The sequence below is a fragment of the Ovis aries genome, chromosome 4 (assembly GCF_016772045.2).
Source record: "Ovis aries strain OAR_USU_Benz2616 breed Rambouillet chromosome 4, ARS-UI_Ramb_v3.0, whole genome shotgun sequence".
Classification (NCBI taxonomy): Eukaryota; Metazoa; Chordata; class Mammalia; order Artiodactyla; family Bovidae; genus Ovis; species Ovis aries.
This window is the reverse complement of record NC_056057.1, coordinates 108,377,664-108,396,662: the sequence shown is the minus strand read 5'-3', so window position 1 is coordinate 108,396,662 and position 18,999 is coordinate 108,377,664. Positions and strand designations below refer to the sequence as shown.

At 39.1% G+C, this 18,999-nt stretch overlaps 1 protein-coding gene across 1 annotated transcript; it reads right to left on the bottom strand.

Moving 5' to 3' along the window:
• Positions 1-16,064: 16,064 nt before the first annotated feature.
• Positions 16,065-17,000, bottom strand: LOC101103805 (olfactory receptor-like protein OLF3). Its single transcript, XM_042248324.1, has one exon. The coding sequence runs from the start codon at positions 16,998-17,000 to the stop codon at positions 16,065-16,067; it is 936 nt and encodes a 311-aa protein (XP_042104258.1).
• Positions 17,001-18,999: the final 1,999 nt, after the last annotated feature.

Genomic DNA, 18,999 nt, shown 5'->3' with positions numbered 1-18,999 from the left:
TCTAGAGATTAAGAATTGATCATTTTTACATACAAGAGGAAAGATGAGCTATTTTGCCTACTAAGGTGGCAATTTTTCCCAATATCATACATATTTTCTAAATTAATTACACAATTATGATACACTAAATTCCCATGACAAAGGTTTCTTTTGAGTTTGTATGTTGATTTATTGACACGTCTTTTTCTACACCAATACTATAATTTTAATTGTAGTTGCCTTATGATATGCTTTGATATATTCTAGAGAAGTTAATCCTTTAATATACTTCAAACTTAAAAACTTAATTCAAATTAAATACCCTAAATCTACAAGATCAGGAACAAGAAAGAATACTAGCCATCATGGCTATTTTTTCATATGACCTTAGAGGTTTTAGACTATGATACAAGAAAAGGAAATAGATTAAGATGGATAAAAGATTATAAAAACTATCCTTATTTATAGACGATATGACTATAAACCAGGAACATTTTTTCAACAATCTATAAAAGAGAACTAGATCAAGACCACCTTACAGAAATCAATAGCATTTTTGTATGCCAGCAATAACCAACTAAAAAAGTAAAATAAAATACCCCATATAATAATTGTGAAGTATTTAGGAACTATAAATTATAAAGTAATTAGGAATTTCTCAGCAGAGTATATACATGAATTCTATGGCACTCTCTGCCAATACTTTCAATCCTCCTGTGTTCTTTATCTACTTTCCCCATTTTATTTTTCTCCATAGTAATTATGACACACTGTATTGATTATTTCCTATATTTACTGTCTATTTTCCTTTAAGTAAAACACAACAGTCAGACACAATTTAGTGACTAAACCACCACCACAATATCCAAGAAGGCAGACATTGTTGGATCCACAATACCCAGAAGATCATCTGGCATACAACATATGTTTAACAGATATTTATTTTAAAAATATCGAGAATATGTGAAAACTCCAAATAAAACATTAAAGATTATCTGAATTAAAAATACATTTCATGCTTTGGATTGGACAGTTTAATATTATAAAGATGTCAATGCTCCAAAATGAATCTCTAAGCTCAAAGTAAACCTAATCAAAATTTCAGGTAAATGTTTCATGGAACTTTAAGAAATTACTCAAAATTTATATGGCATATATCATGCTATAAATAGCTAACTATAGAGAAAACATGTCAACATAACAGGCCATATATGACAAACTCACAGCTAACTTACTCAATAATGAAAAGCTGAAAGCATTTCCTGTAAGATCAAAAACACAAGTGTGCCAACCATTGCTACTTTGATTCGACATAGTACTGGGCTTCCCCCGTGGCTCAGCAGTAAAGAATCCACCTGCAATGCAGGAGATGTGGCTTCAGTCCCTGGGTTGGGAAGATCCCCTGGAGGAGGGCATGGCAACCCACTCTAGAATTCTTGCCAGGAAAATCCCAAGGACAGAGGAGCCTGGTGGGCTGTGGTCCATGCAGTCACAGAATCAGACACAACTGAAGCAACTGATCACACACATTGGAAGTAATAGCTGCAGTGATCAGACCAAAAAAAAAAAAAAATGAGAGCAAGAAAGGCAGATAAAAGGCATCCAGAATGGAGAATAGAAGCAAAATTCACTATTTACAAATGGCATGATACTATATAGAAAGCCCCTAAGCTCCCACTCTTCAACTATTAATACTAATAAATGAATTCAGTAAAGTTGCAGGATACAAAATAAAATATATAGAAATCTGTGACATTTTTATACACTAATGAAGAATTATCAGAAAGAGAAATTTAAAAACAATCCCATTTACTATTGCACCAAAAAGAAAAAAAGAATACCTGGGAATAAAAATACTAAGGAGATGCTGATGAAAGAAGTTGCTGCTGCTAAGTTGGTCAGTTGTGTCCGACTCTGTGCGACTCCATAGATGGCAGCTCACCAGGCTCCCCCGTCCCTGGGATTCTCCAGGCAAGAACACTGGAGTGGGTTGCTATTTCCTTCTCCAATGCAGGAAAGTGAAAAGTGAAAGTGAAGTCGCTCAGTCATGTTCAACTCTTCAAGACCCCATGGACTGCAGCCTACCAGGCTCCTCCATCCATGGGATTTCCCAGGGAAGAGTACTGGAGTGGGGTGCCATTGCCTTCTCCGGAAAGAAGCTGAAGATGACACAAATAAATGGAAAGATATGCTGTGCTCACTAATGAAAGGAATTAATATTGTTAAAATGTCTACACTACCAAAAGAAATCTACAGACTCTATGCAATCCCTTTCAAAATACTAATGGCATTTTTCACAGAACTAGAACAAGAAACTTTTAAATGTATATGGAACCACAAAAGACTCTAAACAACCAAAGCAATCTTAATAAAGATGAACAAAGCTAGAGGTATCATGCACCCTGATTTCAAACTATGCTACACGGCTACAATAATCAAAACAGTATGGTACAGGCAGGCACACACACACACACACACACACATTTCAGTGGAACAGAATAGAAAGCCCAGAAATAAACTCACATATCTATGGTCAATTAATCTATGAGAAAAGAGGAAAGAATATACAATGGGGAAAAGATACTCTCTTCAATAAATGGTGTTGAGAAAACTGGAAAGCTATAGGCAAAAGAATTAAAGTGGAGCACTTCCTTATACCATATACAAAAACAAACTTTAAATGGGTTAAAGCCTTAAATATAAGACCTGAAACCATAAGACTCTAGGAGAAAACATAGACAGTACACTCTTTGACATCAGTCTCAGCAATATTTTTGTGTGTCTATCTCCTCAGACAAGAGAGACAAAAGCAAAAATAAACAAATGGCATTACATCAAACTAGAAAACTTTTTCACAAGGAAAGAAATAATCAACAAAAAAGACAACCTACTGAATGAGAGAAAATACTTGCAAATAATACACTAGATAAGGGGTTAATATCCAAGATATATAAAGAAAGCACACAATTCAATATTTTTTTAAAGTTCTATTTAAAAATGGCCATAGGATATGAATAGACATTTTTCCAAAGAAGAAATACAGATGGCCAAGAAACACAAAAAAGATGCCCAACATCACTAATCATCAGAGAAATACAATTGAAAACCACCATATCACCTCACCTCATGTAGCCTGTCAGAATGGTTATAATCAGACAGACAACAAATAGCAATTATTGGCAAGGCTAGGGCAAAAAAAGAACCCTTAATGAAGTTTCCATCAGTAGGAATATAAATTGGTGCAGCCCTATGGAAAACAGTGTGAAGTTTCCTCAAAAAATTAAAAATATTACTACCCAATACAGCAATTCCACTTCTGGATGTTTTCTGAAAGAAAACAAATAAACAAACATTAATTCAAAAAGATATATGTACACCTATATTAATTGCAGCTTTACTTACAGTAGCCAAGATACAGCAGTACCTTAAGTTCTAATAAACAGATGAAAGAATAATGAAGATATAGTATATATGCATATATAAAATGAAATGTTACTCAACCATGAAAAAGAATGAAATTCTGCAATTTGTGACACTATAGATGGATCTAGAGGATATTATGCTAAGTAAAATAAGCCAGAGAAAGGAAAACAAATGCTGTATGATTTTACTTATATGTGGAATCTAAAACAAAGAAACAAACCAGTGAAACAAAAACAGAAGCTGACTCACAGATTAAAGAGGAAAAAAACCTGGTGATTGGAAGGTGGGTGGGAGGTTGGGAGAAATAGGTGAGTGAGATTAAGAGGTATGAATTTGCAGTTACAAAATAAGTAAGTCCTGGAATGTGATGGACAGCATAGGGAATATAGTCAGTAATTTATAATATTTTTGTCTCATAACAGATGGTTATTAGACTTACCATGGTGATTAGTATGTAGTGTATATAAATGTCAAAACACTATGTTTTACACTTGAAACTGATATACCATTATATGTCAATGATATTTCAATTTTTGGAATTAGAAAATAGGATTGCGTGGTGAAAAACAAATTAACAAAATAGAAAAGAATAGAATTCAAAGACAGATCTATATATAGGACCATAAATGGACCACAACATGAAGAAAAACACTAGACATATATTTAACAACTTATGTAGAAGTAGATATCTAAGGAAACTAAAATGCTAGAGATAAACTAAAGAAATGCTGTGAAAGGTGAAAGTAGAAAACTTAATTAAATAAAATAGAATATTACATGACCTCGATTTGAAGATTTTTTTAGAAAAACAAAACTTCATAAGTTTAAATCATTGGACAAACTATGATAGATTGGATTATACCAAAATGAAGATTTTTCATTCAACAAAGGATTCCATGAATAAGATTCACAGAGGTGACATATCAGAGGTATATATTTGCAATGGCTATAACAGAAAAGGATTCATGTCTATAATGTACATACCAACAAGGAAATGGTAGAAAACTAAAGGAAAATGAACACAGTGTATAGCAATAGAAATCCAAAAGGCTGACAACATGGTTCACTCAGAAAATTTTACTGTTTGGTAACTATGAGCCAGATACTATGATATAGTCTTGAACCAAACAAAGACCTCTATTCTTAAGGGGCTTATATTCTGGGGGAAGTGGAAGGGTGACAGACAGACATTTAAAAATGAATTAATTGCAAATACATTAGAATAGATAAGTTCTTTGGAAAAAATAAATACCAAGGTAAGAAGAAAGACTGCTCATGGGGTTCTCAAGGCAAGAATACTGAAGTGGATTGCCATTCCCTTCTCCAGTGGACCACGTTTTGTCAGAACTCTCTGCCATGACCCATCCATCTTGGGTGGCCCTACACATCATGGCTCATAGTTTCACCGAGTTAGACAAGGCTGTGGTCCATGTGATCAGTTTGGTTAGTTTTCTGTGACTGTGGTTTTCATTCTGTCTGCCCTCTGATGGATAAGGATAAGAGGTTTATGGAAACTTCCTGATGGGACAGACTGGCTGAGGGGGAAATTGGGTCTTGTTCTGATGGGTGGGACCATCAGTTCAGTTCAGTTCAGTTCATTTCAGTCGCTCAGTCATGTCTGACTCTTTGCGACCCCATTAATCGCAGCAGGCCAGGGCTCCCTGTCCATCATCAACTCCTGGAGTTCACTCAGACTCACATACATCAAGTCAGTAATGCCATCCAGCCATCTCATCCACTGTCGTCCCCTTCTCCTCCTGGCTCCAATCCCTCCCAGTATCAGAGTCTTTTCCAATGAGTCAACTCTTCGCATGAGGTGGCCAAAGTACTGGAGTTTCAGCTTTAGCATCATTCCTTCCAAAGAAATCCCAGGGCTGATCTCCTTCAGAATGGACTGGTTAGATCTCCTTGCAGTCCAAGGGACCCTCAAGAGTCTTCTCCAACACCACAGTTTAAAACCATCAATTCTTTGGCGCTCAGCCTTCTTCACAGTCCAACTCTCACATCCATACATGACCACAGGAAAACCATAACCTTGACTAGACGGACCTTAGTCGGCAAAGTAATGTCTCTGCTTTTGAATATGCTGTCTAGGTTGGTCATAACGTTTCTTCCAAGGAGTAAGTGTCTTTTAATTTCATGGCTGCAGTCACCATCTGCAGTGATTTTGGAGCCCAAAACAATAAAATCTGACACTGTTTCCACTGTTTCCTCATCTATTTCCCATGAAGTGATGGGACCAGATGCCATGATCTTCGTTTTCTGAATGTTGAGCTTTAAGCCAACTTTTTCACTCTCTTCTTTCACTTTCATCAAGAGGCTTTTTAGCTCCTCTTCATTTTCTGCCATAAGGGTGGTGTCATCTGCATATCTGAGGTTATGGATATTTCTCCCGGCAATCTTGATTCCAGCTTGTGCTTCTTCCAGCCCAGCATTTCTCATGATGTACTCTGCATAGAAGTTAAATAAGCAGGGTGACAATATACAGCCTTGATGTCCTCCTTTTCCTATTTGGAACCAGTCTGTTGTTCCATGTCCACTTCTAACTGTTGCTTCCTGACCTGCATACAGATTTCTCAAGAGGCAGGTCAGGTGGTCTGGTATTCCCATCTCTTTCAGAATTTTCCAGTTTCTTGTGATCCTCACAGTCAAAGGCTTTGGCATAGTCAATAAAGCAGAAATAGATGTTTTTTCTGGAACTCTCTTGCTTTTTCCATAATCCAGCAGATGTTGGCAACTTGATCTCTGCTTCCTCTGCCTTTTCTAAAACCAGCTTGAACATCAGGAAGTTCACAGTTCACGTATTGCTGAAGCCTAGCTTGGAGAATTTTGAGCATTATTTTACTAGCATATGAGATGAGTGCAATTGTGCAGTAGTTTGAGCATTCTTTGGCATTGCCTTTCTTTGGGATTGGAATGAAAACAGCTTTTCCAGTCCTGTGGCCACTGCTGAGTTTTCCAAATTTGCTGGCATGTTGAGTGCAGCACTTTCATAGCATCATCTTTCAGGATTTGAAATAGCTCAACTGGAATTCTTTCACCTCCACTAGCTTTGTTCATAGTGATGCTTTCTAAGGCCCACTTGACCTCACATTCCAGGATGTCTGGCTCTAGATGAGTGATCACACCATCGTGATTATCTTCACCATTGTGAAGATCTTTTTTGTACAGTTCTTCTGTGTATTCTTACCACCTCTTCTTAATATCTTCTGCTTCTGTTAGGTCCATACCATTTCTGTCCTTTGTCGAGCCCATCTTTGCATGAAATGTTCCCCTGGTAACTCTAACTGGCTGGCCCATGGCTCTGAAGGTAAAGAGTCTGTCTACAATGTGGGAGACCTGGGTTCAATCCCTGGGTTGGGAAGATCCCCTGGAGAAGTAAATGGCAACCCACTCCAGGACTATTGCCTGGAAAAACCCATGGATGGAGGAGCCTAGTAGGCTACAGTCCATGGGGTCACAAAGAGTTGGACACGACTGAGCAACTTCACTTCACTTCAGTAAATCTTTAATCCAATTTTCTATTGATGGGCATGGCTGTTTTCCCTCCCTGTTGCTTGACCTGAGGCCAAACTATGGTGGAGGTAATGAAGATAATGGCGACCTCCCTCAAAAGGTCCCATGGGTGCACTGCCACACTCAGTGCCTCTGACCCTGCAGCAGGCCACTGCCAACACACGCCTCCACCGGAGACTCCGGGACACTCATGGGCATGTCCGGGCCAGTTTCTTATGGGGTCACTGCTCCTTTCTCCTGGGTCTGGTGTACACAAGTTTCTGTTTGTGTCCTCCCAGAGTCTGTTTCCCCAGCCCTGTGTAAGTTCTGGTGGTTCTATGGTGGGGTTAATGGTGACCTCCTCCAAGAGGACTTATGCTACAGCCAGGTCTGCTGCACCCAAAGCCCCTGTGGCAGGCCACTGCTGACCCGTACCTCTATAACACACACTCATACACAGTTCTGGCTCAGTCTGTGTGTTGGGCATGTGTTTCGTGCCCTTCCCAGGTCTGAGCAGCTCAGGTGACCAAATGCTTGGGGATTGACTGTCCCACGTGGGCCGTGCATCTTAATCACCTCCCCGGTCCTGAACATTCGGTTTCCTGGGCGCTCCACAAGAGAACCATTTCAGGTCCCCTGCATGTCTCCTCTGGAGAGCTGGCCTCAGGCTGTGACCCTCCTGGCAGATGTCAACCATCCAAGATCTCAGGAAGATGAGGTTAGCAGCTGGGAGTCTGCTCACAGTTTCGTGGAAGATGCCATTTATGGGGCTGAGATTGCAGCAGCCCCTTGCCTTCTGGCTCTGGCTGTCACAAGCCTGCCTCTCTGCCTCTGGGTGAGAGGGGAGCTGGCCAGCTCTCCTTTGGTTTTGGCTCAATCTTTTGTTCTGTGAGCAGGCAAGGCTGTGCCTTAGGTTGTTAGGTTAGAGCCTTTCACAGGGAAAGTTCCTTTCATGGGGAAAGTTCTCTTTTCTGCAGTTATGGTTAGGCGTGCAGTCTGTGGTTTTGTTTTTTTGTTTTTTGTTTTTGTATTCTGTTGCTTTCTGAGACTCCAAAACCCCATACACCCACCTGTGAGAGGGGTTCCTACTGTGTGAGATCTTCTCTTCCTTCATGACTCCCTCCCCACGACAGGTCTCCAACCCTAACCCTTTTGTCTCTTTATTTTTGTCTTTTATATTTTGTCCTGCCTTCTTTCAAAGAGAATGGGCTGCCTTTCTGGGTGCCTGGTGTCCTTCACCAGTGTTCAGAAGCTGTTTTGTGGAAGTTGTTCAGCATTCAAATGATCTTTTGATGAATTTGAGGGGGAGAAAGTTATCTCCCCATCCTATTCCTCCAGCATCTTGGCATGGAAGAGACACCTGGAGTAACAGGCAAATTTTGCCTTGGAGTACAAAATGAAGCAGGTCAAAAGATAACAGAGTTTTGCCAAGAGAATGTGCTTGTCATACCAAACACCCTCTTCCAATAACACAAGAGAAGACTCTACACATGGACATCACGAGATGGTCAATACCAAAATCAGATTAATTATATTCTTTGCAGCAAATGATGGAGAAGCTCTATACAGTTAGCAAAAATAAGACTGGGAGCTGACTGTGGCTCGGATCGTGAACTCATCATTGCTAAATTCAGACTTCAGTTGAAGAAAGTAGGGAAAACCACTGGACCATTCAGGTATGACCTAAATCAAATCCCTTACAATTATACAGTGGAAGTGACAAGTAGATTCAGGGGATTAGATCTGATAGAGTGCCTGAAGACTATGGATGGAGGTTCATGACATTGTACAGGAGGCAAGGATCAAGACTATCCCCAAGAGAAAGAAATGCAACAAGGCAAAATGATTGTCTGACAAGGCCTTACAAATACCTGAGAAAAGAGAAGTGAAAGGCAAAGGAGAAAAGGAAAGATATACCCATTTGAATGCAGAGTTCCAAAGAGTAGCAAGAAGAGATAAGAAAGCCTTCCTCAGTGATTGTTGCAAAGACACAGAGGAAAACAATTGAATGGGAAAGGCTAGAGATCTCTTCAGGAAAGTTAGAGATACCAAGAGAACATTTCATGCAAAGATGAGCACAATAAAGGACAGAATTGCCAACATGCACTGGATCATCGAAAAAGCAAGAGTTCCAGGAAAACATCTACTTCTGCTTTATTGACTACGCCAAAGCCTTTGATTGTGTGGATCACAACAAACTGTCGAAAATTCTGAAACAGATAGGAATTCCAGACCACCTGACCTGCCTCCTGAGAAACCTGTATGCAGGTCAAGAAACAACAGTTAAAACTGGACATGCAACAATAGGATTTGTTCCAAATCAGGAAAGGAGCATGTCAAGGTTGTATATTGTCACCCTGCTAGCTTAACTTATATGCAGGGTACATCATGCAAAATGCTGGGCTGGATGAATCACAAGCTGGAATCAAGATTGCTGGGAGAAACATCAATCTCAGATGTATAGATGACAGAAAGCATATATAGATGGCAGAAAGCAAAGAACTAAAGAGCCTCCTGATGAAAGTGAAAGAGGAGAGCGAAAAGTTGGCTTAAAACTCCACATTCAGAAAACTAAGATCATGGCATCTGGTCCCATCACTTCATGGCAAATAGATGGGGAAACAGTGGAAATAGTGTCAGACTTTATTTTGGGGGGCTCCAAAATCACTGCAGATGGTGACTGTAGCCATGATATCAAAAGATGCTTGCTCCTTGGAAGAAAACTTATAATCAACCTAGACAGCATATTCAAAAGCAGAGACATTACTTTACCAACAAAGGTCCATCTAGTCAAAGTTATGGTGTTTCCAGTAGTCATGTATGGATATGAGAGTTGGTTATAAAGAAAGCTGAGCACTGAAGAATTGATGCCTTTGAACTGCGGTGTTAGAGAAGACTCTTGAGAGTCCCTTGGACTGCAAGGAGATCCAACCAGTCCATCATAAAGGAGATCAGTCCTGAATATTCATTGGAAGGAGTGATGCTGAAGCTGAAGCTCCAATATTTTGGCAACCTGATATGAAGAACTGACTCACTGGAAAAGACCCTGATGCTGGGAAAGATTGAAGGTGAGAGGAGAAGGGGACGACAGAGGATGAGACGGTTGGATGGCATCACTGATGCAATGGACATGAGTTTGAGTAGGCTCTAGGAGTGATGGACAGGGAAGCCTGGCATGCTGCAGTCCATGGGGTCACAGAGTCAGACACGACTGAGCAACTGAATTGAACTGAAGAAGAAATAGGAGCAGGGGGCAAGGAGAAGGTTTTCAGGATCAAATAGGGCAGCGATGACAGTTAAATGAAGAACTGGAGGAGATAAAGAAGTGCATACCTGAGAAAGAGACATTCCATGCAAACAGTATGTTAAAAGAAAACCTGTGTTCATTGTTTTAAACCTGGGTTTTACCTGAATAAGTGCAAGGTTGAAAGAGGAAGGACATGATTTGAGTTGTTTTATTTATTTTTAATATAAATTTATTTGTTTTAGTTGGAGGCTAATTACTTTACAATATTGTATTGGTTTTGCCATACATTGACATGAATCTGCCACAGGTGTACACGTGTTCCCCATCCTGAACCCTCCTCCCACCTCCCTCCCCATACCATTCCTCTGAGTCATCCCAGTGCACCAGCCCCAAGCATCCTGTATCATGCATTGAACCTGGACTGGTGATTCGTTTCACATATGATAATATACATATTTCAATGCCATTCTCCCAAATCATCCCACCCTCGCCCTCTCCCGCAGAGTCCAAAAGACTGTTCTATACGTCTGTGTCTCTTTTGCTGTCTTGCATACAGGGTTATCGTTACTATCTTTCTAAACTTCATATATATGTATTAGTATACTGTATTGGTGTTTTTCTTTCTGGCTTACTTCACTCTGTATAATAGGCTCCAGTTTCATCCACCTCATTAGAACTGATTCAAATGTATTCTTTTTAATGGCTGAGTAATATTCCTTTGTGTATATGTACCACAGCTTTCTTATCCATTCGTCTGCTGATGGACATCTACGTTGCTTCCATGTCCTGGCTATTATAAACAGTGCTGCAATGAACATTGGGGTACATGTGTCTCTTTCAATTATGTTTTAAATGGATCACTCTGAATCCTGGGATATAAGAAGAGAAGCAGGAGAATTTGATATAAGCAATTGCAGTAACTCGTATGGGAGGAAGGGTGGCTCACACTGGGATGTGTGAGATGTGATGTTGAGATGTGATCATATTATGTATATATTTTGAGAACAGAGACAACAGGCTACGCTTGCCGATTTAAAGCAGATATGAGAAAAAGACAGAAATATCCTAATCACTGCAATGATGGAGTTATCATGAACTGAGTTGGGGAAGGCATGAATACAATGGGGTGGGGTGAAGGTAGATGAAATCAGAAGGTCAGCATGTGAAGACATGTTCATATTGATTAATTATAAGAATAATGCAAAATAAAACAAATTTATACCTTCTAGGCTAGAAAAAATTTAAAATAAGCAGGCTGTGGATAGATAAGAACCCTCACACACTGAAGTAAGAGTGTAGATAAAGCCAATCTGGAGAGCATTATCCATTACCAAGCTATTTGGTTCCTGTGTATATTCCCTAAATAAATCCTCATAGGTCTTTAAGTGCACATGTATTATGATGTAAATCATAGGGCCATATGTGGTGAGGGGGAGTTGGGTACCACAACAAAGAATGGTAGCTAAAATATGGTGGACACCATGGATTACTCTGTACAGTTTAAAGTAATAGACTAGCAATAGAGGGTTTGGTTAAAAATAAATAAATAAACTAAGACACTGTATTAGTTTCTTGAGTAGTTAATATATTTCTAAATACATAAACATACTCTCAAACATCATTGCATGCATTAAACATACCAGAATAGTTGTCCACACAGCAAGGAAGAACTAAGAATAAAGAATGGGATAAAATATAATTAATCTACTTCAGTTAATGAAAGAAGCCTTGTATGGGTGATAATATTTCATCTGCTGAGGAACAATACAAACCAGTTAACTCTGCACCTATTTTTTAAAGTCTTATTTACCACTGTACTAGATTCTAATATGAATTTTCTTTATATGTTTCATAAAAGGCAACCTCTAAAATTGTAAAGAAAGTTTCAATTAATAAGTTATTCAATCAGCAGGTATTTATTGGCACTGTTAAGGCACCGGGAAAAAATGAGATAAAACACATAGTCCCTACTCACATGAAGTTTAGCTTAACTGGTGAACATAACATTTTGCCCTTTCTAAGGCGAACACTTGAATTTTCTCTTCTTAAAAAGTGGGAGATCAAAACATCTTTACTTCTGAGATTTTACTCAGAAATTTGAGCCCAGTTATTCATGATATTAATTGACAGAATTGAGAATTTCCAGTGAAAGGTAGCATTTATTACTAAACTTATGAGTGCTTATTAGTAAATTATTAATACATTGGGTAAGTCTCAGATTTCACATAGAAAAATCTAACAGGTCTACAATTATTTTCTTCATGAATTTGTATGACTTGTAAAAAAAATAAATTTTCCTTTTATAGAGACAGTCCTTTTCTTCCAACCCTGATAGACAAACGGTGTGCCCTGAGAACAATCAGAGAGTGGAGGAGGGAATCAGGATGCAGATGAAGAAGCAGGCACACATAAGGCCGTATCAGGCCCTGCACATATGGAGTTTGGATTTTATTCTAAGCAGGAAAAAGATGTGACCTGATTTGTTTTCTAAGATAAAAAAGCTTTCTACAGGTCAAATGGCCCAGGTCACTCAAATAAACTGTAGGGAAAAGACAGAGTTAGAGGGGCCCTGTAGATTAAAGAGATTTCTAAGCATATCAAATTGAGAAAGCTGGGCAAAATTCAACTACAGTGACTAGGGATGTTTGCTTGAGGAATAAAGCCATAAGTAAATACAATACAGTAATTACTACAAAGGTCAAGAGAACAGTTACTTTTGGGAAAAAGGAGTTGCCATTAGGATACATGGAGGGGCTGTTGCAGCAGCTAGCAGATCTTTTTTTGTTTGTTTTAACTTGAGTGGTGGTTACAAGACGGTTGGTCTTATAGTAATTCACTAAGTTATACATTCAGTATTGTGTTCTGCCTCTGTTTTTGCTTACAACATAAAGTAAAAAAGAAAACAATAATTTTAAAAATTAAAGTTGTTGTGTGAAGAACAGAATGTAAAAAGGAGAGGTGGAAACAGAGAGACCAGTTAATCACACATTTTGTTGGCAAGCAAATGAAATCTATTGCTGGGTAAAATGTAAAAGAAAGGAATCAGAAATTACTCTGATGTATGATGGTCACTTTTACTAATGCAGTGAAGGTGTTTGGTGGCAAGAGGAAAGGAATAGCTTGGGACAGAGGAAGCAAGCATAATAGCTCTATTTTAACTATGGTAAGAATGAGATTTATATAAGTGAAGGAGTCAATCAAACATTGATACATGTGTTTGGAGATCACAAGAAAGGTCTTGTCTGGCCTGGAGCTAAAAAAAAATACACAAGAGATAGATATGCAGGTAGGTAGTTAGGTAGATAGATGCATGGATGGATGAATGAATAAATGCCATAGTTCTGGGTAAACTATGGGTATACTTCGAGCAGACATAGAACAGTGATCTACTAGAGCCAAAGCAAAAGGAAAAAAACTCATTTTGAGTAGTTGTATATAGAGAGAAGTTTGCATAACATGTAGCCCTACAATTGTGTAATCCTACTTTAAAAAAATAGTTGAATATCTACTCTATGCCACCACTCTACTAGGTATTTTACATAGATAATTTATAATCTTCAAAATAATCATATCACTGGTTATGATCACTTGTTGTTTTTTTTTTTTTATCACTTGTTTTTATAATTGAGGAAACTAGAGGTTAGAGAGTTTTCAAAGCCACATGAAGTATGGCTGTTCCCACCTGAAATTTTTTACTATTTACCTTGCATTTTCTGAGGGAACATGCAAAAAGAATTTGAAAGTAAAAAGGGGGATATGAAGTCTAGGAGGAGAGGTTATCCAGAAGACTGCAGCATAAGAATTAAAGGCTTTAAAAAATTATGTTGTTGTTGTTGTTTTGCTCAATCATGTCTGACTCCTTTGTGACCCCATGGACTAGAGCCTGCCAGGCTCCTCTGTCCATGGGATTTCCCAGGCAAGGATACTGGAGTGGGTTGTCATTTCCTCCTCCAGGGGATTGTCTTGACCCAGGGATCGAACCTACATCCCCTGTGTTGCAGGCAGATTGTTTACTGCAGTAGTGATGCACATAGTCAAAATGTGGATGAACGTGGAAAGTCAGTCTAGAAAAGCTTGTTCACCATGATCTGCCTCATCAGCAAATCTGAGGAGAAAGGGCACATCCATCATTTTCTCTTTAATTAAAATGTCATTTTATGGGCTGTTGGAGAGAAGGAGAAATCCTTTTTTTTTTTTTAATTTCTTCAACTGAAAATTTATTTTTAAGTCATTTGGGGTTTTTGTTTTGTTTTGTTTTTGTTTTTTAATTTTTATTTTTACTTTATTTTACTTTACAATACTGTATTGGTTTTGCCATACATTGACATGAATCCACCATGGGTGTATATGCATTCCCAAACATGAACCCCCCTCCCACCTCCCTCCCCATAACATCTCTCTGGGTCATCCCCGTGCACCAGCCCCAAGCATGCTGTATCCTGCAGCGGACATAGACTGGCAATTCGATTCTTACATGATAGTATACATGTTAGAATGCCATTCTCCCAAATCATCCCACCGTCTCCCTCTCCCTCTGAGTCCAAAAGTCCGCTATACACATCTGTGTCTTTTTTGCTGTCTTGCATACAGGGTCATCATTGCCATTTTTCTAAATTCCATATATATGTGTTAGTATACTGTATTGGTGTTTTTCTTTCTGGCTTACTTCACTCTGTATAATCGGCTCCAGTTCCATCCATCTCATCAGAACTGATTCAAATGTATTCTTTTTAACAGCTGAGTAATGCTCCATTGTGTATATGTACCACAGCTTTCTTATCCATTCATCTGCTGATGGACATCTAGGTTGTTTCCATGTCCTGGCTATTATAAACAGTGTTGCGATGAACATTGGGGTACACGTGTCTCTTTCAATTCTGGTTTCCTCAGTATGTATGCCCAGCAGTGGGATTGCTGGGTCATAAGGCAGTTCTATTTGCAATTTTTTAAGGAATCTCCACACTGTTCTCCATAGTGGCTGTACTAGTTTGCATTCCCACCAACAGTGTAGGAGGGTTCCCTTTTCTCCACACCCTCTCCAGCATTTATTGCTTGCAGATTTTTGGATCACAGACATTCTGACTGGTGTGAAGTGGTACCTCATTGTGGTTTTGATTTGCATTTCTCTAATAATGAGTGATGTTGAGCATCTTTTCATGTGTTTGTTAGCCATTCGTATGTCTTCTTTGGAGAAATGTCTATTTAGTTCTTTGGCCCATTTTTTGATTGGGTCATTTATTTTTCTGGAATTGAGCAGCTTAAGTTGCTTGTATATTTTTGAGATTAGTTGTTTGTGAGTTGCTTCATTTGCTATTATTTTCTCCCATTCAGAAGGCTGTCTTTTCACCTTACTTATATTTTCCTTTGTTGTGCAGAAGCTTTTAATTTTAATTAGATCCCATTTGTTTATTTTTGTTTTTATTTCCAGAATTCTGGGAGGTGGATCATAGAGGATCCTGCTGTGAATTATGTTGGAGAGTGTTTTGCCTATGTTCTCCTCTAGGAGTTTTATAGTTTCCGGTCTTACATTTAGATCTTTAATCCATTTTGAGTTTATTTTTGTGTGCGGTGTTAGAAAGTGATCTAGTTTCATTCTTTTACAAGTGGTTGACTAGTTTTCCCAGCACCACTTGTTAAAGAGATTGTCTTTAATCCATTGTATATTCTCGCCTCCTTTGTCAAAGATAAGGTGTCCATATGTGTGTGGATTTATCTCTGGGCTTTCTATTTTGTTCCATTGATCTATATTTCTGTCTTTGTGCCAGTACCATACTGTCTTGATGACTGTGGCTTTGTAGTAGAGCCTGAAGTCAGGCAGGCTCCATTCTTCTTTCTCAAGATTGCTTTTGGCTATTCGAGGTTTTTTGTATTTCCATACAAATCTTGAAATTATTTGTTCTAGGAGAAATTCTTTGAATTGTTATCTTTTTTCACTAAATTTCCTCCACACTCTTCTAACGGCGCTCATCACTTCCTTGTTTCTCAAGCTATAGATTAAGGGATTCAGCATTGGGGTCACCACAGCATAGAATAGAGCAACCCTCTTCTCCTGTTCTGCGGAGGAGCCAGCCGTGGGTCTCAAGTATGTGAAGAAGGCTGTGCCAAAGCACATGGCAACCACAGTGAGGTGAGAGGCGCACGTCCCAAATGCTTTGCGGCGTCCCTGGGCAGAGCGAATACGCAGAATGGTAGCGACTATCTGACCGTAGGAGAATAAAACAAGAAAACAGGGAAGCATGATGACCAGAAATCCTGAGACAGCCACCATGACCTTGTTGAAGGAGTTGTCCACACAGGTCAGCCTCAGCATAGCCAACATCTCACAGGCAAAGTGATTAACAACCTTACGGCAAAAAGGTAGCCGAAAGGTGATGATCGTCTGCATCAGCGAATTCATGAAACCAGTCACCAAGCAGCCTGCAGCCAGCCCCAGGCACAGCTCTCCGTGCATGATGACCATGTAGTGCAGGGGGCGGCACACTGCCACGTAGCGGTCATAGGCCATGGCCCCCAGCAGGAAGAACTCTGTGCTGCCCATTGCCAAGGAGATAAGCAGCTGGAGCACACAGCTGTAGAACGGAATGGACTTCCGGGCTGACAGGAAGTGAACGAGCATCTGGGGGACCGTGCTGTTGGTATAACAGACGTCCACAAACGACAGGACACTGAGGAAGAAGTACATGGGTGTGTTTAGCCGGCTGTCCAGTCTGATAAGGAGTATTATCAGGAAGTTCCCCAGCACGGTCACCAGATACATGGCCAGGAAAAGGACAAAGAGGGAGACCTGCGTCTCCCAGAGGCTGGACAGCCCCAGAAGAATGAACTCACTCATCCATGTCTGGTTTTCCCTGCCCATGGGCCTCTGAAGACCAAACCCAAGCTATAACTCGAAAAAGACTAGATATTTAAGGTGCCAGAGGATCTTATGAGGTCATTTAGACAAAACAGCCGTCCAATATTGAGTGGTGTGCGTTTTCAGATCATGTGTCTCCTTCTGGGTTTGGGACCACCGTAGAATGCCCGATATGGCTCAGATCCAAGGAGAATAGAAAACTCTTCTCATTCCTTAAGTGGGAAGATTTTCATTAAAATGCTTAGATAATTGAATTAAAAATGTTAACTGTAAAATGTGAATTTTTTTCTTTAAAGCCAACTCCTAACTATGGAGTTTATTTACTTCTTTGTTAAATACCAGTTTTTCCCTTCTTAAGATTTCAAAATCCATATTGAATGGTTTTCATCACTTTTTTATTTCTAGATTCTTTGTGAAAATGAGATATTAAATTTCCACCCTTTTAAAATCACAAATTTTGGGTTATAAGTTAGAAGGTAGCAAATATAAAATAGTTTTTAGGAGCTAAAATTGTCAAAATTACATCTCCAATTCAGTGAGATGAAAAACGAAGACCTGAGTAATCAGACTCAGTTTTGAGAAACCTTCACCTATTTGTCTTTTATCTGGTTGAGAGACTAAGGGGAAGAATCGTCTATATTGTATTTCTCCTCCCTTGAAAGAACCGCAGTGCATGGGGTCAACAACAGAGGATGACTGTCAAGAAACAAAGATGCATCAACCATCTTCCTTAGTGATAAAAGCTCAGATAGTTGCACATGTGCTAGCCTATTAACTAAACGATAAGGGGAAACTGGTTGCACATTCGTTCCAATTCTATTTCTATATATTCTGGATAGGGATTGTTGTGGTTTGGAGACTACAAAATGTAATGGAAAAATTGAAGTTAACTCAGTGAAATGGCTGATGATTACCTCTTTCCTTTAACCCTCTTTACCTTTATCTCCATCTGAAATATGTGACTGTCCCCTGTGCCTTAGAAAATTCTGTCTGTTCTCATCCTAATGCTATGCTCCCTCTACTGTGCCTAACATGGCCAGAAAGTAATAGCCTACTCTGCTCAATACCATCCTCAAACTTTCTAACCCTGCTGATGTATTAGTACTTCAGAAAGCACAAGAGCTTGAGTATTATCTCTGGAATGCTTAGTAATCTTACTTGGCCCTTATTCAAATCACAAGTGATTTCCAGGAACCTCACAGACCGAACAAGGCCCACTCTAGATTTTCCACATGCTCTGCCCTCAAATTATTCTCTCCTTTGGGTACAGAAAGTGAAGTGTAAGCACAGCTATCCCAAGAAAATGTTACCTGCTTGCTGCCTGTGATCAGAGAGGGTCATTGAATATATGATGAAAATCATACTTTGTTTTGAGGGTATTCATGGCAGTCAGGGCAGATAACCGCAGATAAATAAGAAGTTAAAGGTGCCATCCAGCAGAGAAGGGTCTATGGAAATTTGTATTTGATAATCTTTCTATTATCTATGAATGAATTAAGCTTGATAAACCATTCCCACTTCAAGAGATAATTTATGTAAGTTATAAGAGGAGGCAATAAAAGTACAAAATGTTTTTTAATTCTTTAGAATTTACTCTAGAGCTTCCGATTAGCAAGTCACTTTGTAATACTTCTATCAAAGAAACAGGAAACCTACCTTTTAATCCCCATAAAAAGGGAAAAGTTGGAATATGAAATTATCACTGGCGAAGACCTCAGGTACCAGAGAGAGGTAATGACTTCAAAGGGGAAAATCTGAGACCTGTCAGTGGAATGTGACCATGTACATATAACATTTTAATAGATGATATTTCTAGAAAGGTATATGAGGTAGTCTTTAATCCTGCTATAACACACAAAACAATTCATGTAACACAAGTTCTCTGGGAGAGGGCTAAAAGAAAAACAAAACAATCCAGGAGGTAGCTGATGATTAAGGTATTCTCAGGAACCAAATAAGGAGACTTTGTTGAAAAATCTGATGATAAATCTCTTGTGGTTTT

What these genes read in the sequence shown, in the direction of transcription:
- LOC101103805 (XM_042248324.1), bottom strand. Translation starts at nt 17,000, where the DNA reads ATGGGCAGGGAAAACCAGACATGGATGAGTGAGTTCATTCTTCTGGGG.